The 20692-nt window shown below is 30.9% G+C and overlaps 1 protein-coding gene across 1 annotated transcript in view; it reads right to left on the bottom strand.

Moving 5' to 3' along the window:
- Window positions 1–7359: 7359 nt before the first annotated feature.
- LOC106458147 (serine/threonine-protein phosphatase 4 regulatory subunit 3-like) overlaps window positions 7360–20692 on the bottom strand; it is a 66982-nt gene continuing 53649 nt past the window's right edge. Inside the window, 2 exon segments of the mRNA XM_022384283.1 lie at window positions 7360–8912; window positions 9275–9429. Coding sequence (XP_022239991.1) covers window positions 8817–8912; window positions 9275–9429 — 251 coding nt within the window. The 3' untranslated portion in view covers window positions 7360–8816.

The following is a 20692-nucleotide window of genomic DNA, read 5'->3' as shown; positions in this document are numbered from 1 at the left end:
CTTCTGATTATAGATGAATTGATAAAATATTTGTTCATTATTGTCCAGAGGTCAATCAGTTGTTAATCATAATCTCAATAGCTATGTTAAGACAAGTATATTAGATTTCTTTATTTTTATGATATGTCTTTTCAAATTTGTGTTGTTTTTCACTTTGTGTGTGATTTGGGTCTATATTAACATGTACTGTTTTGGATTTTTTTATATTCCTTTATGAGGATTCTGTGAGATGCATCTTTCATGTATTTCATTCTTATTGCTTATGTATACTATGCTCAGTACATTGGCATGAACTGTTTTAGGTTTTAATTCCCCTTATGGTTTCCAAGACACTTTTGGTTTTGATTTTTATGAACTGTACATTGACATAAATTGTTTTTACATTTTTTCTTTCTCTAAGACTCTTGTCTTTTGGTTTTAATTTTGTGTGAAGTCTACATTGATATAAACTGTTTCACTCTTTGTCTTTCCTTTAATTGTCCCTGATACATAACTCATTTTTTCCCCATAGTTTATCAGATGTGTGGTTTAGTATTTATATAGAGGAAAAAAAATTTTTTTAAACAACAACAAAAAAAACTCCAAATTAGTAAGATGGTAGAACAAAAGTTCTTAGACTGTTTGGATCTGTGAATTAATAGATTTTTCATGAAATGTTTTTACATGTTCTTTTATGAGTTTTCGTGACACTATTAATAATTTCTATCAAGAGAATTATTTCTTACTATTATCATTTTGTCAAGTTAATCACAGAAACAGCTTCATATTGGTTAGGCTTTGCTCATTTTTTCAATTTCATTGGGATTATCACTTTTTTATACTACTTTTCAGCTGTCTAACAGTGTTAGATAATTAAACACTTATGTATGCAGTATGTAGTGGTATATATAAATGGAAATATTTAATTCATTGAAAAATTAAACTTAAAACTTTGAAATTTAAAGAATGCATTTTACTTAAGGCTGGTAAAAATGATGATACATAAACAGTAAATTGATATATCTATTTATACTTCTCTCGGAGATGTTTTCTACATTCAGAGAAATGGAATGTCAACTTTACATGTATATTTTTACATTCAAAGATCAATTACCCATTATTTATAGACCCTGATCAAAGTATGCGGAATATTTTTAAGTTTGTTCTGTTAATAACACACTTATTGTTGGTGGAGCAAAGAAATGTAAGTTTTTATATCCAGTTGGCAGTATAAGGAAGTATGTATTATGGCTAGCAAAAAATACTGTTTATATATATTTTGATAACAACGGGGTCACTTTGTAAAGTTTCTTTCTAGGGTTTGTTAAAATCGTGTTTCTTTCTGTTAGATAATTCACACCCTTTAAAAAATAAAACATTCTGGTTTTGTCATTCTTATCTAACTTCTTACATCATTTAAATGTGATCTGTAAAAATTGTAAGATGTTATAACTGTTTATGTTTTTTGTTTTCATTGGTATACTGGGCTTAGATGTTGATAAGAATATTACCATAGGTGAAAGATGTATTATTTAATAATGAGTTGATTGAAAGAGGCTTAATTAAATATATTTATATGGTGATATCTTTCAAGGCAGTTATAAATGTGGGTAAAATAAACCCTAATAATGTTTGATACTTAGAAAAAAAACAGCTAATAATTCATTTCCTCTTGTCTATGTGACAAACTATCTTTAACTAGGAGGATATATGTGTTGTTAATGGTTTTCTGTATCTTCAGTTTGGATTACTTCAGAAGCCAATTGCCATTACACCATTGCTGATTATATTAACAATGTGAAACTAATAACATAAAAAACTTTCCAGATCTTTTTTCTTTATAGAAAAATTGAGACTGGAACCTGTCTTTTCAAAGATAATTCATGTTACTTTTTTGTTCACATGCACAAGCCTTACTCGAGAAGAGTACACAGACTATTTAAAATGAAATTGATGTGTACCTTGATTACATTGTTGAAATAATAAATTTGCATTGGTTGTACTGATTCAGAATCTTTCTTTATATTTAAATCTTTGTTTCTAAAAGAAATCAAAATTTCTGAATTAATTAAAAAATAGTAATAATAAAATTAGAGATAATTGTGATATGGCATGATAATTAACTGCACTAGTTTAACAGCCCATTTTCAGTTTTTATTGTTGAAAGAAGAATTTTTAGCAGCCAAATCATTGTTGATACTTATAGGTAAGATCAGTGATGCTTATCTTTAATAAATACCATTGTGGAAAATATAGGTTTTTATAATCAAAGAGGTATATCACATTTAAAGTGAGTCTAATAGCCAGTATATGTAATTTATGATCTTTAGTCCTTTACTAGACAATCCTACTTACACCCAAAATTTAGTTTAACTGATGTTCAAGAAATGTTTTATGAATAATTCTCAATCTATCAGTTTATGAGTGGGTGGAAATTGATTGTATTGCATTTCTTTCAGTATATTTGGGCCAAGGGTCTCTAAGTTTTAAGGTCATTTTATAGCTTTGTTTTTATGATCTTTGTCTTAGGTATCTTTGAGTCATTCTTTTGTGTTTTACCCCCCCCCCCCCAAAAAAAAAGACAGGTTTGAAGTCCTGAAATATTTAATGGGTGTCGATTGAAGTAAAGTCTAGTAAGATATACACATAATAAAGATCCTTCTGTCATAAAAAGATTTTTGGAATAATTTTGTGGTATTGTCTACATTATAGTGTAATTAATAAAAACAATACATTGTTCAAGTGAAGATGTAAGTTGATTAGACTACAATTTATTGTTAAAACTCCTTTTACTATTGTTTGCACTTTCTAACAGCAAATCTAGACCTCAAACATGTATTTAGTTCACAGTAAACACGGGTGGTATTTAAAATAGGTAACTCATGGGTGCACTAGAGTAAATCTATATTATCAAAGTGGTAAGTAGTTATGTACCATTGGTATAGTGATGTTATTTTCTACATATAATATTTCATTTCATTATTTTTTCATTTTCCTTGGTTATAAAGAACTGGTTGTTTTAGCTGTGTACTTTGAGAAGGTATACTTCACAGAAATATTTAAATAAATTAACTGAGCCTTCATCAGATTTCTCGGTTCCCTTGCATCTTTCAATATACTGTCTTCCTGTAGGAATAAAAAATAATGTGATTTGTCTTATGTAAAGTGCCTCTAAATGATACTGGACATGGTGGACTATAATTATGCTTTGAATACTGGTGAAACATGTTGTGTATTTGTACATATCTGTAGACTAAAATTATCAAAAATGAAATAAAAAAACATTAAACTTTTATCTTCCATTACAGTTTCTGATTACTTGAAATGTGTGTATATTGTTTTAGCCTAAGGTTTTTCACTTAATACATTTTTGTTTTTTAAGGTTCAATAATATAACTAGCTCTAGCATTTACAGGTCTGTAAAATGTTCAATAAATGGAAACTTTCTTCAGAAATGAAAAAAAAAAATATAGGATTTATCACTTGTATACAAGAGAAGCACAATTGGGAACGCTTTCCTATCATTCTTATTTCATGTAAAGAAAGAAAAAAGTTCTTGATGCTCAATAAATTGTCAAAATTTTATATATTTCTGTTCTGGTAATCAAATTCCATAGTAGAGACATGAATTATCATGTCTCTTTGCTATTTTCACACATCTTCAAGTAATGAACAGAGATCAATTTGGTAGTAAATTTAACTTTCCATGCAAGTATTTAAAAAGTGTGGCTGCAAAGCTGATGAATCAAAATTCAGGGCAGGCACTTAAAGTGGAGAAAAATTTAATGGAATGTGTGTGATAGTATTGCAGTGTAGTTAGTGATATTCAAATAAAGTGTTATATTACTACAAGTTCTAAATAGTTTATCTACATTAAGTGTTGAATATAAATCAAAATCTTTCTTCTGCTTATATACATTCACCTTGACTTATTTGAAAAAGTGTATTCACAAGTAATCCAATAACTTATGTTTTCACTAAATCCAAGTGTTATTTCATTCTCCTTTAATACCTTATATTCTGTAATTACGTAACTCAAAATAAAACATTGTGTTCCCTGCATTGAGTAATACTTTTAAGTGTATTTTCTTGAAATGCTTAGTACACACAAGGACTTTTGGGACATGCCTGTGTATTTACAAGCCAGAAATTGTATTTGCCAATCACTTCACTATGTGTATTAGCTAAATTTTGTTATAAAATTTGCATCAAAACTTTCTGAACATAAATTGTTTTAGGAAAATGGTATCACAAGAATTTATTACTATTGTAATACAAAAATGTGTCACTTTAAACTGTACTTCTAATATTAAAATTAAAAGACCCTCTGCTATAATTTCCTTACAAAAGTACCTGTAAATTACTTGTTGAAAGAATAAAAGTTGACCTTCATAAGCTCTTGCTGAGAAGTGTAATTTGTCCTGAAAGTTTGTGTATATTGTTTGTTTTGAATTTCATGCAAAGCTGCACGAGGACTGTCTGTGCTTGCATTCCCTAATTTAGCAGTGGAAGACTAGAGGGAAGGTAGCTAGTCATCACCGCCAACTCTTTTTACCAATGAATAATGGGATTGACCGTAACATTATAATGGCCACACAGCTGAAAGGGCAAGCATACTTGGTGGGATGGGGATTCGAATCTGTGACCCTTTGATTGCGAGTCAAGCACCCTAACCACCAGGCCACTCATGTACATTGTCTCAAGAACTTCGTTGGTTTAATTTCCAAGTGTTTTAAATTACTTTCTTCGGAAAAACCTAAAAGATGTTATTTTGTAAACCAGCAATTCGGGAGATGGTACACACCATGAGAATAGAATCACTTGCATTAAGTTTTATTGTCAAGCAAAAAAAAAAGAAGCTAACTTTTATCAAATGAACAGTTTTTTGTAATCAAAGAAATTTCTTATAAGAAAAACAGGAAGCTTCTACTAGAGTACCACACTTGTAAAAGTTTCTTCAAAAAAGTGGTGATAATATGATATGTAGTATTTTGGTAATACATATTGTGTATTACACTCACAAGTTCAGTATTTACGAAAACAAATGGAAGTATCAGACAGCTGACCAGTTTGTTGTTCACAGTTTTAATTACAATTACCCATTAATCTTAAAATATCAATATAATGTTTATAAGTCATACTTTTATATGTTTTTCTTACTATTTTAGTATCAATCTTCAAGTTTCTCACTTGGTTTTATACAATGTACTACCAGTGTGATCCACGTACTGAGTTTTGTTTCTGCTTGTTAAACACCTGGTGTAAAAAAAAAACTGAGTAATATAGTTAATTTTATTTTTAAAATACAAAGGGGCCCCAGCAATAATTACTGAATTTATTGTAATGTTGGTAGTATAATTTATTTGTGTGTGACTCGCATGTTATCACAGACCTGGAATAATAACTCGCAATACCATACTGTCAGTAATGATCCTTACCCCTAAGTACTTGCATGTTGTCCATATTGACCTCAGCCAAATAATAATGGTTCTTAGTCTATAAAGTCTGTAAATAGGTATTTTTTTTTCCCTTTAGTGACTTTACTCAGCAAAGAGTGAAGAATTAAATGTTTTTTCTTCCCTATACAGTGGCTTTAAATAGTGTGTACTCCATATGGACCCAATTCAAGTACTTAAGGGCTAAAAAAAAAAAAAGAAGAGAAAAAAAAGAAAAAAACAAGGTGAAATCCTTTTTATAAACAGATATGTATAAAAATTTGATTATGAAACTTAACGCCAAAATTAGTATTGTAAGGAGTTCTGGGTTGTTGTTTTTTCTTTCTTTCTATTCGAAGACTCATTTTTTTATCGGGGATCCTGTAATTAACTCTACGACTGAAGGTGAAAGGAGGTTACATTTTCACCCTTGCATGTGTGTGTGTTTAAGCAAGATTTCTTGAAAATGGCTGAATGGATTTGGACGAAAGTTGGTATATATATATTTAGACTATGACTCAATTTACAAGTGATTTGTTTTTGGAGAGTCAGGGTCACAAATAGGTCATGAAAATAAAAAAATCCCCATCTGTTAACATGACTGATTTTTTACACTATTTTTGCTCTATAGCCCAGTCAAAAATTATTGGATTTTTGATTAAACTTGGTGGACATATGTAGAATGTTATTCCTCACTGTCTTGCCAAAAATGGTCTGTGTCCATTGATAACGACAGAAATATGGACACATTTTCTTAATTTTTGAGACCTGAATATAATCAGTGCTGTGTGCCAGAGGTATGCTCTCTACCAAGTGCTCCTCTAGTTAACAAAGTCATTGACCTATTATTAATTTGGTGCATATAGTTTATAAAAAAAAAAGTGTTTAAAAAACGACTGGACTTGTAAGGACACCAATGATAAATCTCAGGTTAACAAACTAAACCACTTTATGACAACTGACCAGTTTCCCGTTAAAAATCATCTAAATATTCACTGAAATCTGAAGCTTCAGTTAAGCTGTTGACCAGTTTATTACTTACAACTACAATGCTTTAATTTCTGGTGAGAAGTTTGAACATTTTCATTCTATTCAGAAAAATTCATCAATGACCTATCTACCTTAAAATTTAATACAGAATGAAATTTCAAATGCACATTATGTGGTACACTTTTATAATAGTCTTCATTTCGGTCTATTTTATAAATGGAGTTAATAAAATTGTCTGTAAATCACTGTTCAGTTTTACATTTATACTTAACATAAAGTATGTTTAATAAACAGAAATGTTTTGTGCAGTAAATGTGACTTTGGTGGTAAGTAAATAATTAAATGTTTACAAAAGAAATAAATGGACAAATTTCCATTAAAAATTTAAAACCTAACATTATGGTTGCATTTATGAAGTTTCAAATATGTTTAGAAATAATTCAACTTTTGTTTTATAGTTGCCTTGTTAATAGATTTCACTAAGGTGTATCAAAATATTGTACTTGCACATACTATGTAGTATTATACAGATTTTCAAACCTTCTGATACAAGATTGGAGAATTGACTGGGATTTGTATTCTGTTGTACCACTACATTCAAGTAAAAAATATGTAATCTTTTAGTGAAGTGACGTTTTTATATTGTACCAACCTTAAACAAAATCATAAATAGCCAGTTATTGAAATAGTCCATTAAGAGAAGGTTTGACAGCATAATTTTAACTTATTTTTTCACCTATGTTTAATTGATAAAATGACTAATGTAACAGACTCCAGATGCAGTTTGCATATACATGTTAACTTTTCCATTTGTTTCAAACAAGGTTGCTAATAAATGTACTTAAAACATTTACTCAATATTAATTTGCAAAACATTCTTTAAATTTAAATTTCATGTTCTGTTTATTAAAATTCAATTATGCACAGCGGAGATTAATAGAACACAAACCACAAGTACTGGAGATTTTTGTTTTTTTTAATTCTTTTAGTAAAAACAACACCACCATGAATATCCTACATATGCAAATAACCCTACACTCTAAGATGAAGACTACCAAAAAATCTTTTACCTGCTTTAGATTTTTTTTTCTTTTTTACAAAAATTGATACAGATCACATAATAAACAAAGCACTGATCAATGACAGCCAACTTATGTTGAAACAGGCGGATGAAAGTTTTTCTAATTTATACATATATTTTTCCACATTAAAATTTCATTGGTACACTTACATCTTAAATTTCTGTTATCTTTCCATGCTGTATATTACAAACTACTTGAAGCAGCAAGAAAGTCCACGTATGCTACAAATGCTGAGGTAAAGGGAGATAAATGTATAAAAATATTTTAACCAGTTTTTAAAGATGTCTCTTGTACTTTTTATTTTCTTTCCAAATCTGATTTCTGACTGTTGGGATTAGAAGGCATCAGTGAAAAGGACTCACCATACAAGACATATACACACATGGATGTGTGAATATATATGTATATATATATATACATACACACACACATACATATACAGAATCCCACTGGCTATTTTCCAATGGAAAAATTATAAATTTTTCCATATAGCCCTTTAATCGTATTTTATCAACAGCTCCGTAAATCAATATGTTTTAATTCCCCCAGAAAGATGCAAGTAAATACTCCTTACAAACAGTCTTGTGAACTGACTGGCCAAAGGGTGAGAATAAGCATTCAATTTTTTAGTTGAGATGTTTTGAAACATCTCATATCTTACCAGTATATATATTTATATATATATATTATATATAACTTCAAAAAGCCTCTTGATGACCTTATGTCTTATACCTCTCACTGTAAACTTAGGAAAACCAAGAAAATTTACAAGGTATTGTCACACACACTCAATAATGAAACACTTTTTTTTCCCCTCTTCTACAAATCATTTACAATACACAGCATGCATTCTGAAGAAAACTGTCTTTCAAAAATTACACATGGAATAAAATTTAATGTGATAAAATGAAAAAACATTACCACATAAAGAACTACATGATCTGGTAAAAGGTGGGTTATCTGATAATGTTTTCCACTTTGTCTTTAATTTCTTACTTTGGCTCTGTTGCTATCTTGTGAGGTTGGTAATACTGATGACTGAAGAAAAGAGCCCATTATTTATCATATTCCACATAGGATTTTATAAACACTGTAACTATGGTTGAACAGTTTATACACAATGTTTAATTGTAGTATGAACAGCAATTCAGATTTGTGACAACACACCACTGACCCACATGACCAATGTAGTCACAGTAGTGACTTTGTTCATAGATGACAGATTTGTGCTCACAGGTACACCAGTGATGTGCACTTGATTATTTCTGCCTGTTTGAACCATTAGAAATTATGAAAGATCATTAAAACAACTAAGCCGTATCTCATTGTGCTACGTGTTTAATCGTGGTCGTTTAGAAGCAGGAACTGCAGCAGGGTCTTCTTCTTCTTCATCAGAATCTTCATCGGGATAATCTACTAATCCACCCTGAATAAAGAAACAACTACTTATGCCACAAGGATCCCAATAAAACAAACTTGTAAAAATATTAAAATTACATTTTAATTGCTTTGTTCACTGAGCTACGCATCTGAGAAAAGACTTAGCAACAAAATTTTATCATGCTTCAACAGTATATCAAATTATTGATTAACAAAAAAACTATCTATAAATCTATGAAAAAGCAAGATTATTCACACACTTTTTTTGCAATTAATATACTTGTTAAACCGATGACTCATTTATAATTATTGGTGAAATAATTTCCTATCCATACCTGTGTTAATGCTTATTCTCTAGTTGAATTCTATAATTGTTACAGTATTCAACCATATAAAAAAATTATTTACTTTTCTTGTAAGAGTTGCACCCTTCACTTCAACTGATGGACTGAGGGGCTGGGCTGAATTTGAACCGGGACAGCTTACTTTACGACTATTGAGAACTGGAGATCCTGCCTTGTTAGGCACTGATCGTAAGTTTTCTTTTCCTTCTGTGTCTCTACCTATAGATGACAGACATAAGTATAAACAAACGTCTTTCACAAAGATGAAAATAATTAGTTGTGAATTGAAGTGATCCAGTAATGAGAAAATGGTCAAAAAAAGTTCCAAAAAGAAACATTGTTCAAAAAGAAATACAGCAATAGTACTTTATTCAAAAGGTTAACAGAATGATAATTCTACTCATTACCCATTTGATTCATATTTTATATTATTAAATAAAAACAAAGAATAATGTCTGATGACTAAAAGCTTAACTATCATATTATTAGAAATTCTGAGTTTTTTATACTTTTACATTTACTAAAAGCATGCCAAGTTTCATTAAGATACACATAGTAAATTCAAAATTATAGTCAACATAAATTATCCAGTACAGGCTCAGTCCAACAGATATGGGGTTGATGCAGCTTCAGCTTTCTGATAGTGTGGGTCAATTAAACATATCCTTTAGCTTTCCATTTTGACTGGCCTTGCAACCTCAAGGTACCATGTAGTAAGTCCATCTCAATGAACTTTGGCAAGTCTTTTGTAATCAAACAAGAGGGGATTCTCAATAGCCACAGCACTTGAAATTCTTTTAGGCAGGACTAGAGTAAATTAATCTCCGAGATCTTTATTTTCCTTTTATTATCTATATTTTTGTGTGCCAGCCATACCAAGCATGAGGCGCATACATCTATGGTATTGATGTTCTAATTTATGATTTTTTGGTTATTCAAATGTATATATAAAACTTTAAAAAAAAATTATTTTGTTTCATATCCTCCACATGCAAAATTTTAAAAGGCTTAGCAATCTAAGTCAAGCAGCAACTGAGTACAAAGGTCATAACTAGAAGAGGTAATTGTTTGCTTCTTATTTACTGTTCTATGTTGTATGAAAATAAGTTTAAGAACTTATTTTTAAATAGCAATACTCTATATACATATATAATGTATAATAATTGAAATGTGACTGTATTTTACAAAATACTAGTCCACTAAAACACAGCCAAGACAAGTTACTTTGTACAGACCAAAGGTCAGTTTTATGTTATTTGATACAGAAACATGAGTGCATGTGAGCCACATCATTGTAACTTCTGTATTGTTAGCCAGGCATGGCTAAAAAGTCAATATAATAAAAATATAAATATATATAAATGTATAATGTTATGAGATTTAAGCTATTTAGTCTAAAACATTTTATGTTTTCGTGTTATAATTTGTTGTCATTCTAGAATGAAAGAGTAAAAAATTTATATTTATTTCCTAATTTTGTTATGGTTGTTGCGAAATCGGTCAAATGTATTGAACCCCTACAGAGTATTAATTACTGAAAAATAACAAATAAAATATCAAAATATAATTTTTATAGCCTTCAATTTGATTACAGTGCCATAAAATAAAAAAATCAAACCCATCATGCTACGCCCACCTGTAACATCCTCTCTTTCACCCTTTCAGAAATTACCAATAGTTGTCTCTGATATTTAGTTCTATATCATTTATAACCGATAGATAGCCTAAGTTTTAATTTATTGAATGACTTATCATATTACATTGTTTTCTGTACATATATTTGTCTATTTTGCATCCAGTTCAAAATTTATTCCCACGGAAAATACACTGACTAACTAGCTCAGCTGAATTTTTAATGGTTCTTGTCACATAGTTAGAAAGCCAGAAATATTGTGATAGTTATAGGAAATTGTCTGCTTTTTGCATGTTATTATTTCTGTGTTCTTTGGTGCATTATTTAATTGAATATAAAATTATTTAGTGCAGTAGTACCATTAGTATAAAAAAAAGTAGGGTAAAGTTTCATCAACAGTCGACAACATAAAAATAGTAGATCCAAGTAAGTACTGTATTGTTTTTCGTGGATGTTTTTTATTTATTATTATAAAAGTAACTACAATGTAAAAATTAGAAACTTTTTAATAATAACAAAAATTTTACATGAGGTATGTTCACGAGCAACTTGCAAGTAGCCCATGCATTAGGTAATTTGATAGAGTAACATAAACTAAATGTAATTTACAATTTCTGTACCAGAAATATTAGTTAGACATGGTTCAAAGGGCAATAAAACAATAAAATTTAAGTAGAAACAGATGTATGCTGTTACAAGTTTCAAGCTATTAACTCTTTCAGCACAGGCTCAGTCCCTCGAGTCAATCTCGTAACCATTTTGTGCTTGTTATAGTTTTCATGCTATAACGTTTACATTAGTGAGCGAATGTTAACAAAATTTGGAAGATTATCAGTAAACATTACTATGCTTTCATATGCAAAATGTCAAATTTTTTCATTAAGTCTTAAGGTTTGTAAAGCAATGTTTTTCTCGTGCCTTTTTTTCTTTTATGCATTAGAAAATTTTAAAATTTCACATGCGAAATCTTTATAATGTTCAGATAATTATCAAATGTTTCTTAAGAAAAAACTTTATATTTTATCTGTTATTTTCAGTTATGAATCTTGTGAATACTTCCTTAGGCATGTTAAAGGACTTGGGGTTTGGGGTCACCTAAGTCTTATAATTCAGAGTGCTGTAAGTGTTCAGAAAATCAAATCTATGTAAATCAATGATAACAGTGTGGTCAAGAAAAGCATTAAGCTGATCTTGTTTTATTATCTTTGTTCTCTTGTCATTTTTAAAGTTGGAAATACGTCTCACCAGCTCTAAAGAGTACTGCTTAACCCTCTCGCAATGGACATCCTATTGTGTACATGCCACGATGTTTTAGTGAATGTAAAGAACTTTCTTATCATGATATACAAATATACTTGGCATAAAAACATAACCTATAATCCAAATTTTAATATTATGCAAGTTTTAAGTTGTTAATTTTTTAAGACAAATATAAAAAAAATCCTCAATTTCCCCTAGTTTCAGAATTATGACATTTACTCTCAAGGTATCTCTTCTTCTCTAGTTTATTTACCACTCCTCCTAGAAGTACAAAATTTAATGTAGTTTACTCATTATAATGTTGTCATCACTCAGGTTTTGGAGATTTGATGACTTCTGTAAAGGGATCTTCTTGTCTTAAAACATGATGACCAGGAAACTGACTTTCAAAACAGATGTTCACACCAGTCTTTATATCTAAAATCAATATATATGATGCAATAAACATAGTTAATAATAAATACATCATACATTTTCATTTCATTTTAACAGTTTATTAAGTCAACACAAATATCAATATCAAAAATTTAAAGGTAAAAAATAATTATGATGACATTTTCATAATTTTGCACCTGATAAAAACTTTTAGTTATGGATTGAAATTACAATGTAAACATAAAATGTAGATAACAGACCATGTTTCAAGACAAAGTCTAAAATCAACTGTGGAAATATCACGGTATTGTGTTACAAGGACCAAGTTACTTTCCACCACTACTTATTTGGATTAGTTTCAAAAGATATCTACTGTCTTTAAGTAGTTGATAATGAAATCTTTTACTGCTTTATCCTCTTAACATGATGACTAACATCAGTACTTCCTGTTCAAAAGATCTATATGCATGTGAAATACATTGTTTACCAATATATTATTTACTTTTTATCAAGTTCAGGACAGAATCCACTGACAAACAGTCAAATGATGTGTCTGGAAAAACAAATATGAATGGAAATAACCTAAAACAATCTCATATAACTCAGGGTGGTGAGAAACCATACAGTTGTGTAATCTGTGAAAAAGAATTTGCAACAGTGGATAACTTGAAACAACATAAGAGGATACACACTGTAAATAAACCTTATAGATGCACAGTTTGTGGAAAACAATTTGGAACAAATTATAGCTTAAAAATACATCAAAGAATACACACTGGGGAAAAACCTTACAGTTGTACAGTTTGTGGAAAAAAAATTGTAACAAATCGTAAATTAAGAATACATAAAATAATACACACTGGGGAGAAACCTTACAATTGTGCAGTTTGTGGAAAAACTTTTGGAACAAATAGTGGCCTAAAAGTGCATCAAAGAATACACACTGGGGAGAAACCTTATAGTTGTGCTGTTTGTGGAAAACACTTTGGAAGAAATAGTTCCTTAAAAAGACATCGAAGTATACATACTGGGGAAAAACCTTACAGTTGTTTAGTATGTGGAAAAACTTTGGAACAAATAGCGTATTAAAAAAACATCACAGAATACACACTGGGGAGAAACCTTACACATGTGTAGTGTGTGAAAAACACTTTCGAACAAATAATGAATTAACAAAACATCAAAGAACACACACTAGGAAGAAATCTTATACTTGTTCTGTGTGTTATAAAGAATTTGGAAGCATTAGTAACCTAAAACAGCATCAAAATACACACACTTGGGAGAAACCATATAGTTGTGTAGTGTGTAAAAAAGAATTTAGAACAATAAATAACAGTAAAAAACATGAAAGGATACACACTGGGAAGAAATCATATAGTTGTGCTGTTTGTGGAAAACAGTTTTGGACAAACTATGAATTAAAAATACATCAAAGAATACACACTGGGGAGAATCCTTACAAATATTTTCTGATGTATTTTTAATTTACCAGTTTTTCCAAAGCCTTTTCCACAAACTGCAGAACTCTAGGTTTCTCCTTAGTGTGTATCCTCTGATGTATTTTTAATTTAAGAGGTTTTCCAAAGTCTTTTCCACAAACTGCAGAACTCTAGGTTTCTCCTTAGTGTGTATCCTCTGATGTATTTTTAATTTAAGAGGTTTCCAGTCTTTTCCACAAACTGCAGAACTCTAGGTTTCTCCTTAGTGTGTATTCTCCGATGTATTTTTATGTAAGAATTACTTCGAAATTGTTTCTCGCAAACTTCACAACTGTAAGGTTTCTCCCCAGTGTGAATTCTCTGATGTATTTTTAATTTACTATTTGTTCCAAATTGTTTTCTACAAACTGCACAGTTGTAAGGTTTCACTTCAAGATGTATTGTCTGATTTATTTTTAAGTTAGATTTACTTGCAAACTGTTTTCCACAAATTGCACAACTGTAAGGTTTCTCCCCAGAATGTATTAATTGATGGTTTTTTAAAGAATTATTTCTTCTGAAGTGTTTTCCACAAACTACACAGTTCTAAGGTTTCTCCCCAGTGTGTACCCTCTGATGCACTTTTAAGTCACTGTTTGTCCTAAATTGTTTGCCACAAACTGCACAATTGTAAGGTATCTCTCCAGTATGTATTATCTGATGTATTTTTAATTCACTGTTTCTTGCAAAGTGTTTTCCACAATCTATACAACAGTATGGCTTCTCCCCAGTATGTATTCTTTGATGTATTTTTAAGGAACTATTTCTTCCAAAGTGTTTTCCACAAACTGGACAACCATAAGGTCTCTCTCCAGTGTGCACTCTTTCATGTATTTTCAATTGACTATTGGTAACAAATTGTCTTCCACAAACTGCACAATTGTAAGGTTTCTCCCCAGTGTGAATTCTCTCATGTATTTTTAATTCATAGTTTCTACAAAACTGTTTTCCACAAACTGCACAAAAAAACTGGAGGTGGAAATGGACCCAAGAAGAGTAGGCAGCCCAGTGTAACTAATATCAATTTTCTATCAAAGCAAGCTATGTACTTAGAGCAAATCTAAAAACTAACCTGGCAATCAGTAAATAGTTTTCTTATATTTCTTTAAAAGTTAAGAATGAACTGTTTCATTAGTTGGGTACCCTTACTGTTAGTGATATTTTTGTCCAGTTGAAACAAGACCAATAGTATCATCACATTCAGTAGTAGTTTGGTCAAGGAGTTTTTTTGCCACACACACACACAACACAGCTGTAAAGTTTCTCATTGGTGCATTTCCACTCGTGGCTTTTCAATTTGTTGTTTTTTGTAAATTCTTTAACACAAAGTAAAGAACAATATGGTTTCTTCCAATATCTATAACCGGGGCGGGTAAAATCGTAAATATATCTAAAACTTAGATTAATGGATGGCATGAGGTTGGAGTGACCTATGATATTTTGGGGGCTAGTCTCAGCCCCCCTTGGATCTTGATTAATCTAATGTTGAATACGATTACACTGGATTGACTACACTTCTTGGGTCTAGATTCAAATAGAAAGATACATAATAGTGGTGTACATATGAGGTTGTATGTTTTTATCAAGACTACTTAATAGAGCTGTTAAGATGTTATACTTTAGTATATCTTTATGTATTGCCCTATAGCTTTCTATGGTTGCATGTTCATAAGGAGTTAGTCATGGCAAACTTTTTTGAGCTGACATGTGACCTCAAATACATTTCATCCAGGATTATTTTTGACTGTTTGATGGTGATGGCATGAGTACATGATTGATTAATATTTCCTTCCTGTAAATCATCATGGAAGTGATCATCCAGGTTTCTTCTTTCTTGAGTTTGTGACCAACACCATGGGCTACATCTTCTAGGTATCTGTTTGTGTCTTTCACATGTTATTAACATAATCAGGATCAAATTCAATTACTGCCTTTGATGTGAAATCTTTGTTAGGATTTTTAATAATAATCTTCATTACTTGGTTATCCCCTTGACCTATCATTACCCCTCTCATACCAGTTCATTAATGCTTACTGTCCAGATGGTTCATCGTTTTTGTCTGAGACTTGCTGTGCCATTGTGATTATACCATATGTATGCTTTATTTTCATGAATTTGTGTCTTTTTATATTTGTTTATTTATGATACAGGGTTGTATAAGTTTGACATATACGTCAGAGAGACTAAAAAATTTGTGAATAAAAGAATATAAATTAGGAGTGTCAAGGTTGTGATCCAAAACTGAAATCCTAATGATGTATTCATACCACAAGTGATTCTAACTCTGGTAATCACTGCTTAAACGTACTTCTATATCTGCTCATTTTTCTTTTCTTTGCTTTGTTTTTTGTTTACATCTCCCTCTGTAATCCAGTTGGGTACAGGAATATTTTTGATGGAAGTAGATGGTGTACAATTGGGCCATCTAATGCTATGTTTAATGCTGCTTGTAGTTCTCTTACCATATCTTTTGATACTTCTGGTGCAATTCTTTCATGGAGTTTTATAGCTACATCACATTCATTGACAATAGAATGTTCCCCAATAATTTTTAAACAATTACCACACTCAAGATTCAAGTATACAGCTAAGTGTAATCACATTACAGATTAACCAAATCAAGACCAAACAAGATTAGTTAGCTCAGTGTAATCACAGAACACGATCACTCAAAACACCTTCAGTCACCAATTAAAGAACATCTTAGATCAAAATCCCTGACACCCAGGCATATCAGGGATGAATGTAAAATAAATATATCACCTGTATGCATCATCCATCTTTTGAAAATCAATATTAGAAAACGTACATGAGGAAATTTTCCAAACCCTTCATCCCCATTGCTGTAGTCATGAATTAGAACAGATATTGTGTCCAATAATGAATCTTTAATTGCATGGGAACACAAGGACTTTCTGATTACAAACTTGAGTATATATAAACACTGGAAGAAAGCCAAAGACAACACAATTTATCATTCCAAATGGTAACTCAACATTAAAATTCTAAAACATCCATGTTTGGACTTAATATATATATAGGAAGAAAATCTATCATGATTTTTGGGTGATATTGCATTCTAGATTCCTATCAGGTGTTTATAACTGACACACACTATGCAAGGAACTAATCCTACTTTCACATTTTCTTGTAGCACATCATTGTTAAGATGAAAAGTTTATGCCCAGAGTTGCTTAGTAACATTTATAAATGGGGTGACAACTTACTCATGTGCCATGGAAAAGTAGCCTATAAAACTATATCTATACTAAAAGCATTAGTATTGTAATGATTTAACAAAATTAATGACAAACTAGAATTATCAAGGGAATGCATAAAGGTACTTTAGATAGACATAGAATCATTACATTTAGATAGCACAAAACATACAGACATTGTTGGGAATTTGGACAGAGTTGAAATAAATGGGTGATTGTCACAGATACATGGATGAGACTAACATTATAAGGAAATCTTTTATTGCTTTGTTCCCTTAACATGTTGACGAACATCATTCCTTTTTGCTCAAAAGATCTATATGCAAATTAAATAAATTTCTAGAAACACCAAGATTTTGACAATATGAAACTGTTTATTCTTTTATCAAGCTTAGAACAGGTTCCTCTCACTATAAACTGTATGATTACTTTCTTTAACATGTTAAATTAAGAGACTGGAGGTTCAGGATCATTTTGCCCCCCATAATCCAGAGGGCTTAGAGAGCTCAGAAAATCAATTCCATCAGAATCAACAATAGTAGTACGTTCTCTGCCCATACTGAAACATTAATCTATACAAACTGGTTCCAACCATTATTCACAAAGTCTATACATAAATAACTTCCTGTTTCATTTTATGGAAACAATGAGTGTTCTACCTCCATCCAATCTAAGTGAAAATTAATTTTAACATCTTTTCAACTATTTTCTTGTAATGTTATTACTTAAACCATTACACTTGATAGTTCTAAAGTTGAGGTATCAAAACACATAACAAACATACATCTATATGCCTCAAATTAATCTTGTTTCATGAGGTTGTATAAAATCGGAGTAAATCCTGTGAATGTAGAGCTTCTGGTCTTAAAGCATGATACCAGAACACTGATTCCACAACAGATGTTAACACATGTATTTATATGTAAAATCAAAATATATATATGATGCAGCACACAGTTAATAATAAGTAGATAGTACTTTATTTGAATTTCTAAATACATTTTAATAGTTCAGTACAAATATCAGTATCAAAATATTAAAAGTAAAAAATATTCATGGTGCAATTTTTACAATTTCACACTTTGTTTCAAACTATACAAACATTTCTTTCTGGATTCAAATAGTATTGAAAACATAAAATGTACGTTACAGAACATTTTCATGAGAAAAGTTTGCAGTAGATAATCTAAAATCAATTGTTAAAATATGATGGTATCGTGTCATGACAACCAATGTTACTTTCAGCCAGTAATTTTCTGGATTAATTTTAAGGGATATTTGACCTTCTTACTTTAAGTGGTTGTTTGAATTATGTAACGCACCTGCTACATTTCGATGACTATTAAAGTCTGCTGTTTATGAAACACTCTGTAATGCAGTACTAATATACATGGATGATATAATCGCATATGGAAAGACCTTTGATAATGTTAATGTGCTAATTTCTAGATCGGTTGAGAAGAGACAATTTTAAGCTGAATCCCAAAACGTGTGAATTATTCCATCATCACATAGTCAGCAGAAAAGGAGTGTCCACAGACCTATCTAAGACTAAATCTCTTCAGAACTGGCTAACACCAAATAATCTGCATGAGGCAAAAGGATTTCTAGGATTGTACTCTATCACTGTTTTGTAAAATCATCCTCCCACATAGCTAGTTCTCTACACAAATTACTTGAAAAACCAAACAAGTTTTGTTGGACTGCTGACTGTGAATAAGCTGAAGAAAGAACTGACCACTAGTCCTATGTTAGAATACCTAACGTTAGATACATATGCTAGTGATTTTGCGACTGGAGCACTGTTATCACATAAACATCATGCAAAAGAGCATGTGATCGCCTACTATAGCAAAGCAATGAATAACGCAGAATGGAGGTATTGTACAATACTATAAGAGATATGAAGTATTGTCTGACTCTAAATCATTTCCATCATATATATATATATATATATATGAGGACAAAATATTACAAACTGGAAAGAATAATATAAATGCTACTGCATTATCCAAAATTCGATGCATTAATTAAGAGTATAAACACTAAAAAAAGGGAAGCACAAGACTACCAAACTATTATGTCAAAAACTGGAAGATAACAATAGAGAGAAACAGTGACTAAAATGATACTTCCACAGTTTCTACATTCTATAGCACTCAATTATCTATACAACCTTCCAACAGCTGGACACTTAGGTATTAAGAAGACAGCAGAGTGAATAAGAAAGTGCCTCTATTGGGTTGTGTGTCAGGGATCATGGTAATACAAAAAATAACCACTAATTATTTCCTGCAGAAAAGATAGTCTTCTCTCCATCTGCTTCATTGACTTGTTCGTGCCAATAACTACTATTATTTAATTTCATAGTTTTTATTTGTCTTAGAGTTGCTGGCAAAACTGCATAAATTTTACATATAATTATTTTCATGTTCGTGGTAGAGAATCAGAACGTTAATGTATATTTTTATACCATGTATATTTCAGTAATCACCTGTAGTTCAGTAACTTTCACTTCTTGTTCAAGAACCATGACAATCTATGATTAACCCCATTACTTTTTAAAGAAATAAACTCAGTAATTCCATGAACATAATGTAATAGTGATTTGAGTTAAACCTTATTTCTGTATTACATTTCAGTAGAGAGACTTAAAATATAAACTTGTTCAGATAATTTGAATTTAAAGCTGCAGCAGCGTTTACATGAAATTGTTTTTATTTAATTAGACATTCAAATGCTTTTGAAGCTTTGTACTGTCAGTTTCGGTTTGTGTTTTAGTGGAACGCTCCTGTAGAAGCTGTAAAGCGAAACGTGGAGTGTGTCTAATTAAATAAAAACAACAATTTGGTGTTATAATGTCGTTTATTTCTAGTACTAAAATGTCATCTATACACCAATATGTACTACAGAAATTAAATAATGAGCATTTACATGAACTAACTGAATCTCCGAATAAAATGTGTTATACACAGCGTGGTCACAAGTAAATAGACACCACCTTTTCAGAAAAAAATGAAATTTTCAGTCATATTCACATGAATTGATATTTTTATAATTTAATTAATATCTAGTAGATCTTCCTTTCGCTTCGTGGAGTTCGTTGATCCTTTGGGGCATCGTCAGAATCATCTCGTCAATTTTAGATTGTGGGATTTTCGCCCTCTCTTGCTTCAAAACTTGGAGTAGATCGCTCTTCCAAGTTGTTTTTTTTTTTTGTTGTTGTTGTTGTTTCTTGACTTGCCGGTCGAGTATGGCCCAGAGGTTTTCGATGGGGTTCATGTCAGGAGATTGGCTCTGCCAGGGCAACTTCTGAATACCATTTTCTTCCTACCACTTTTGGGTGTTTCTAGCAGTGTGAAACGGCGCTCCATCTTCCTGGAACAACGTTGTGTTCTTATCCACGAAACCCGAGGAATAAAGTGGCAAGAGTCCTTCCTCCAATATTTCGACGTATTTCGCAAAATTTATGTTGCCAACGCACTCCACTAGGCTCGATCTCCAACCAACCCAA

This window comes from Limulus polyphemus, unplaced genomic scaffold (assembly GCF_000517525.1).
Source record: "Limulus polyphemus unplaced genomic scaffold, Limulus_polyphemus-2.1.2 Scaffold420, whole genome shotgun sequence".
In the NCBI taxonomy this organism is placed as follows: domain Eukaryota; kingdom Metazoa; phylum Arthropoda; class Merostomata; order Xiphosura; family Limulidae; genus Limulus; species Limulus polyphemus.
The sequence above is the reverse complement of the archived record's forward strand: the minus strand, read 5'-3'. Positions and strand labels throughout refer to the sequence as shown.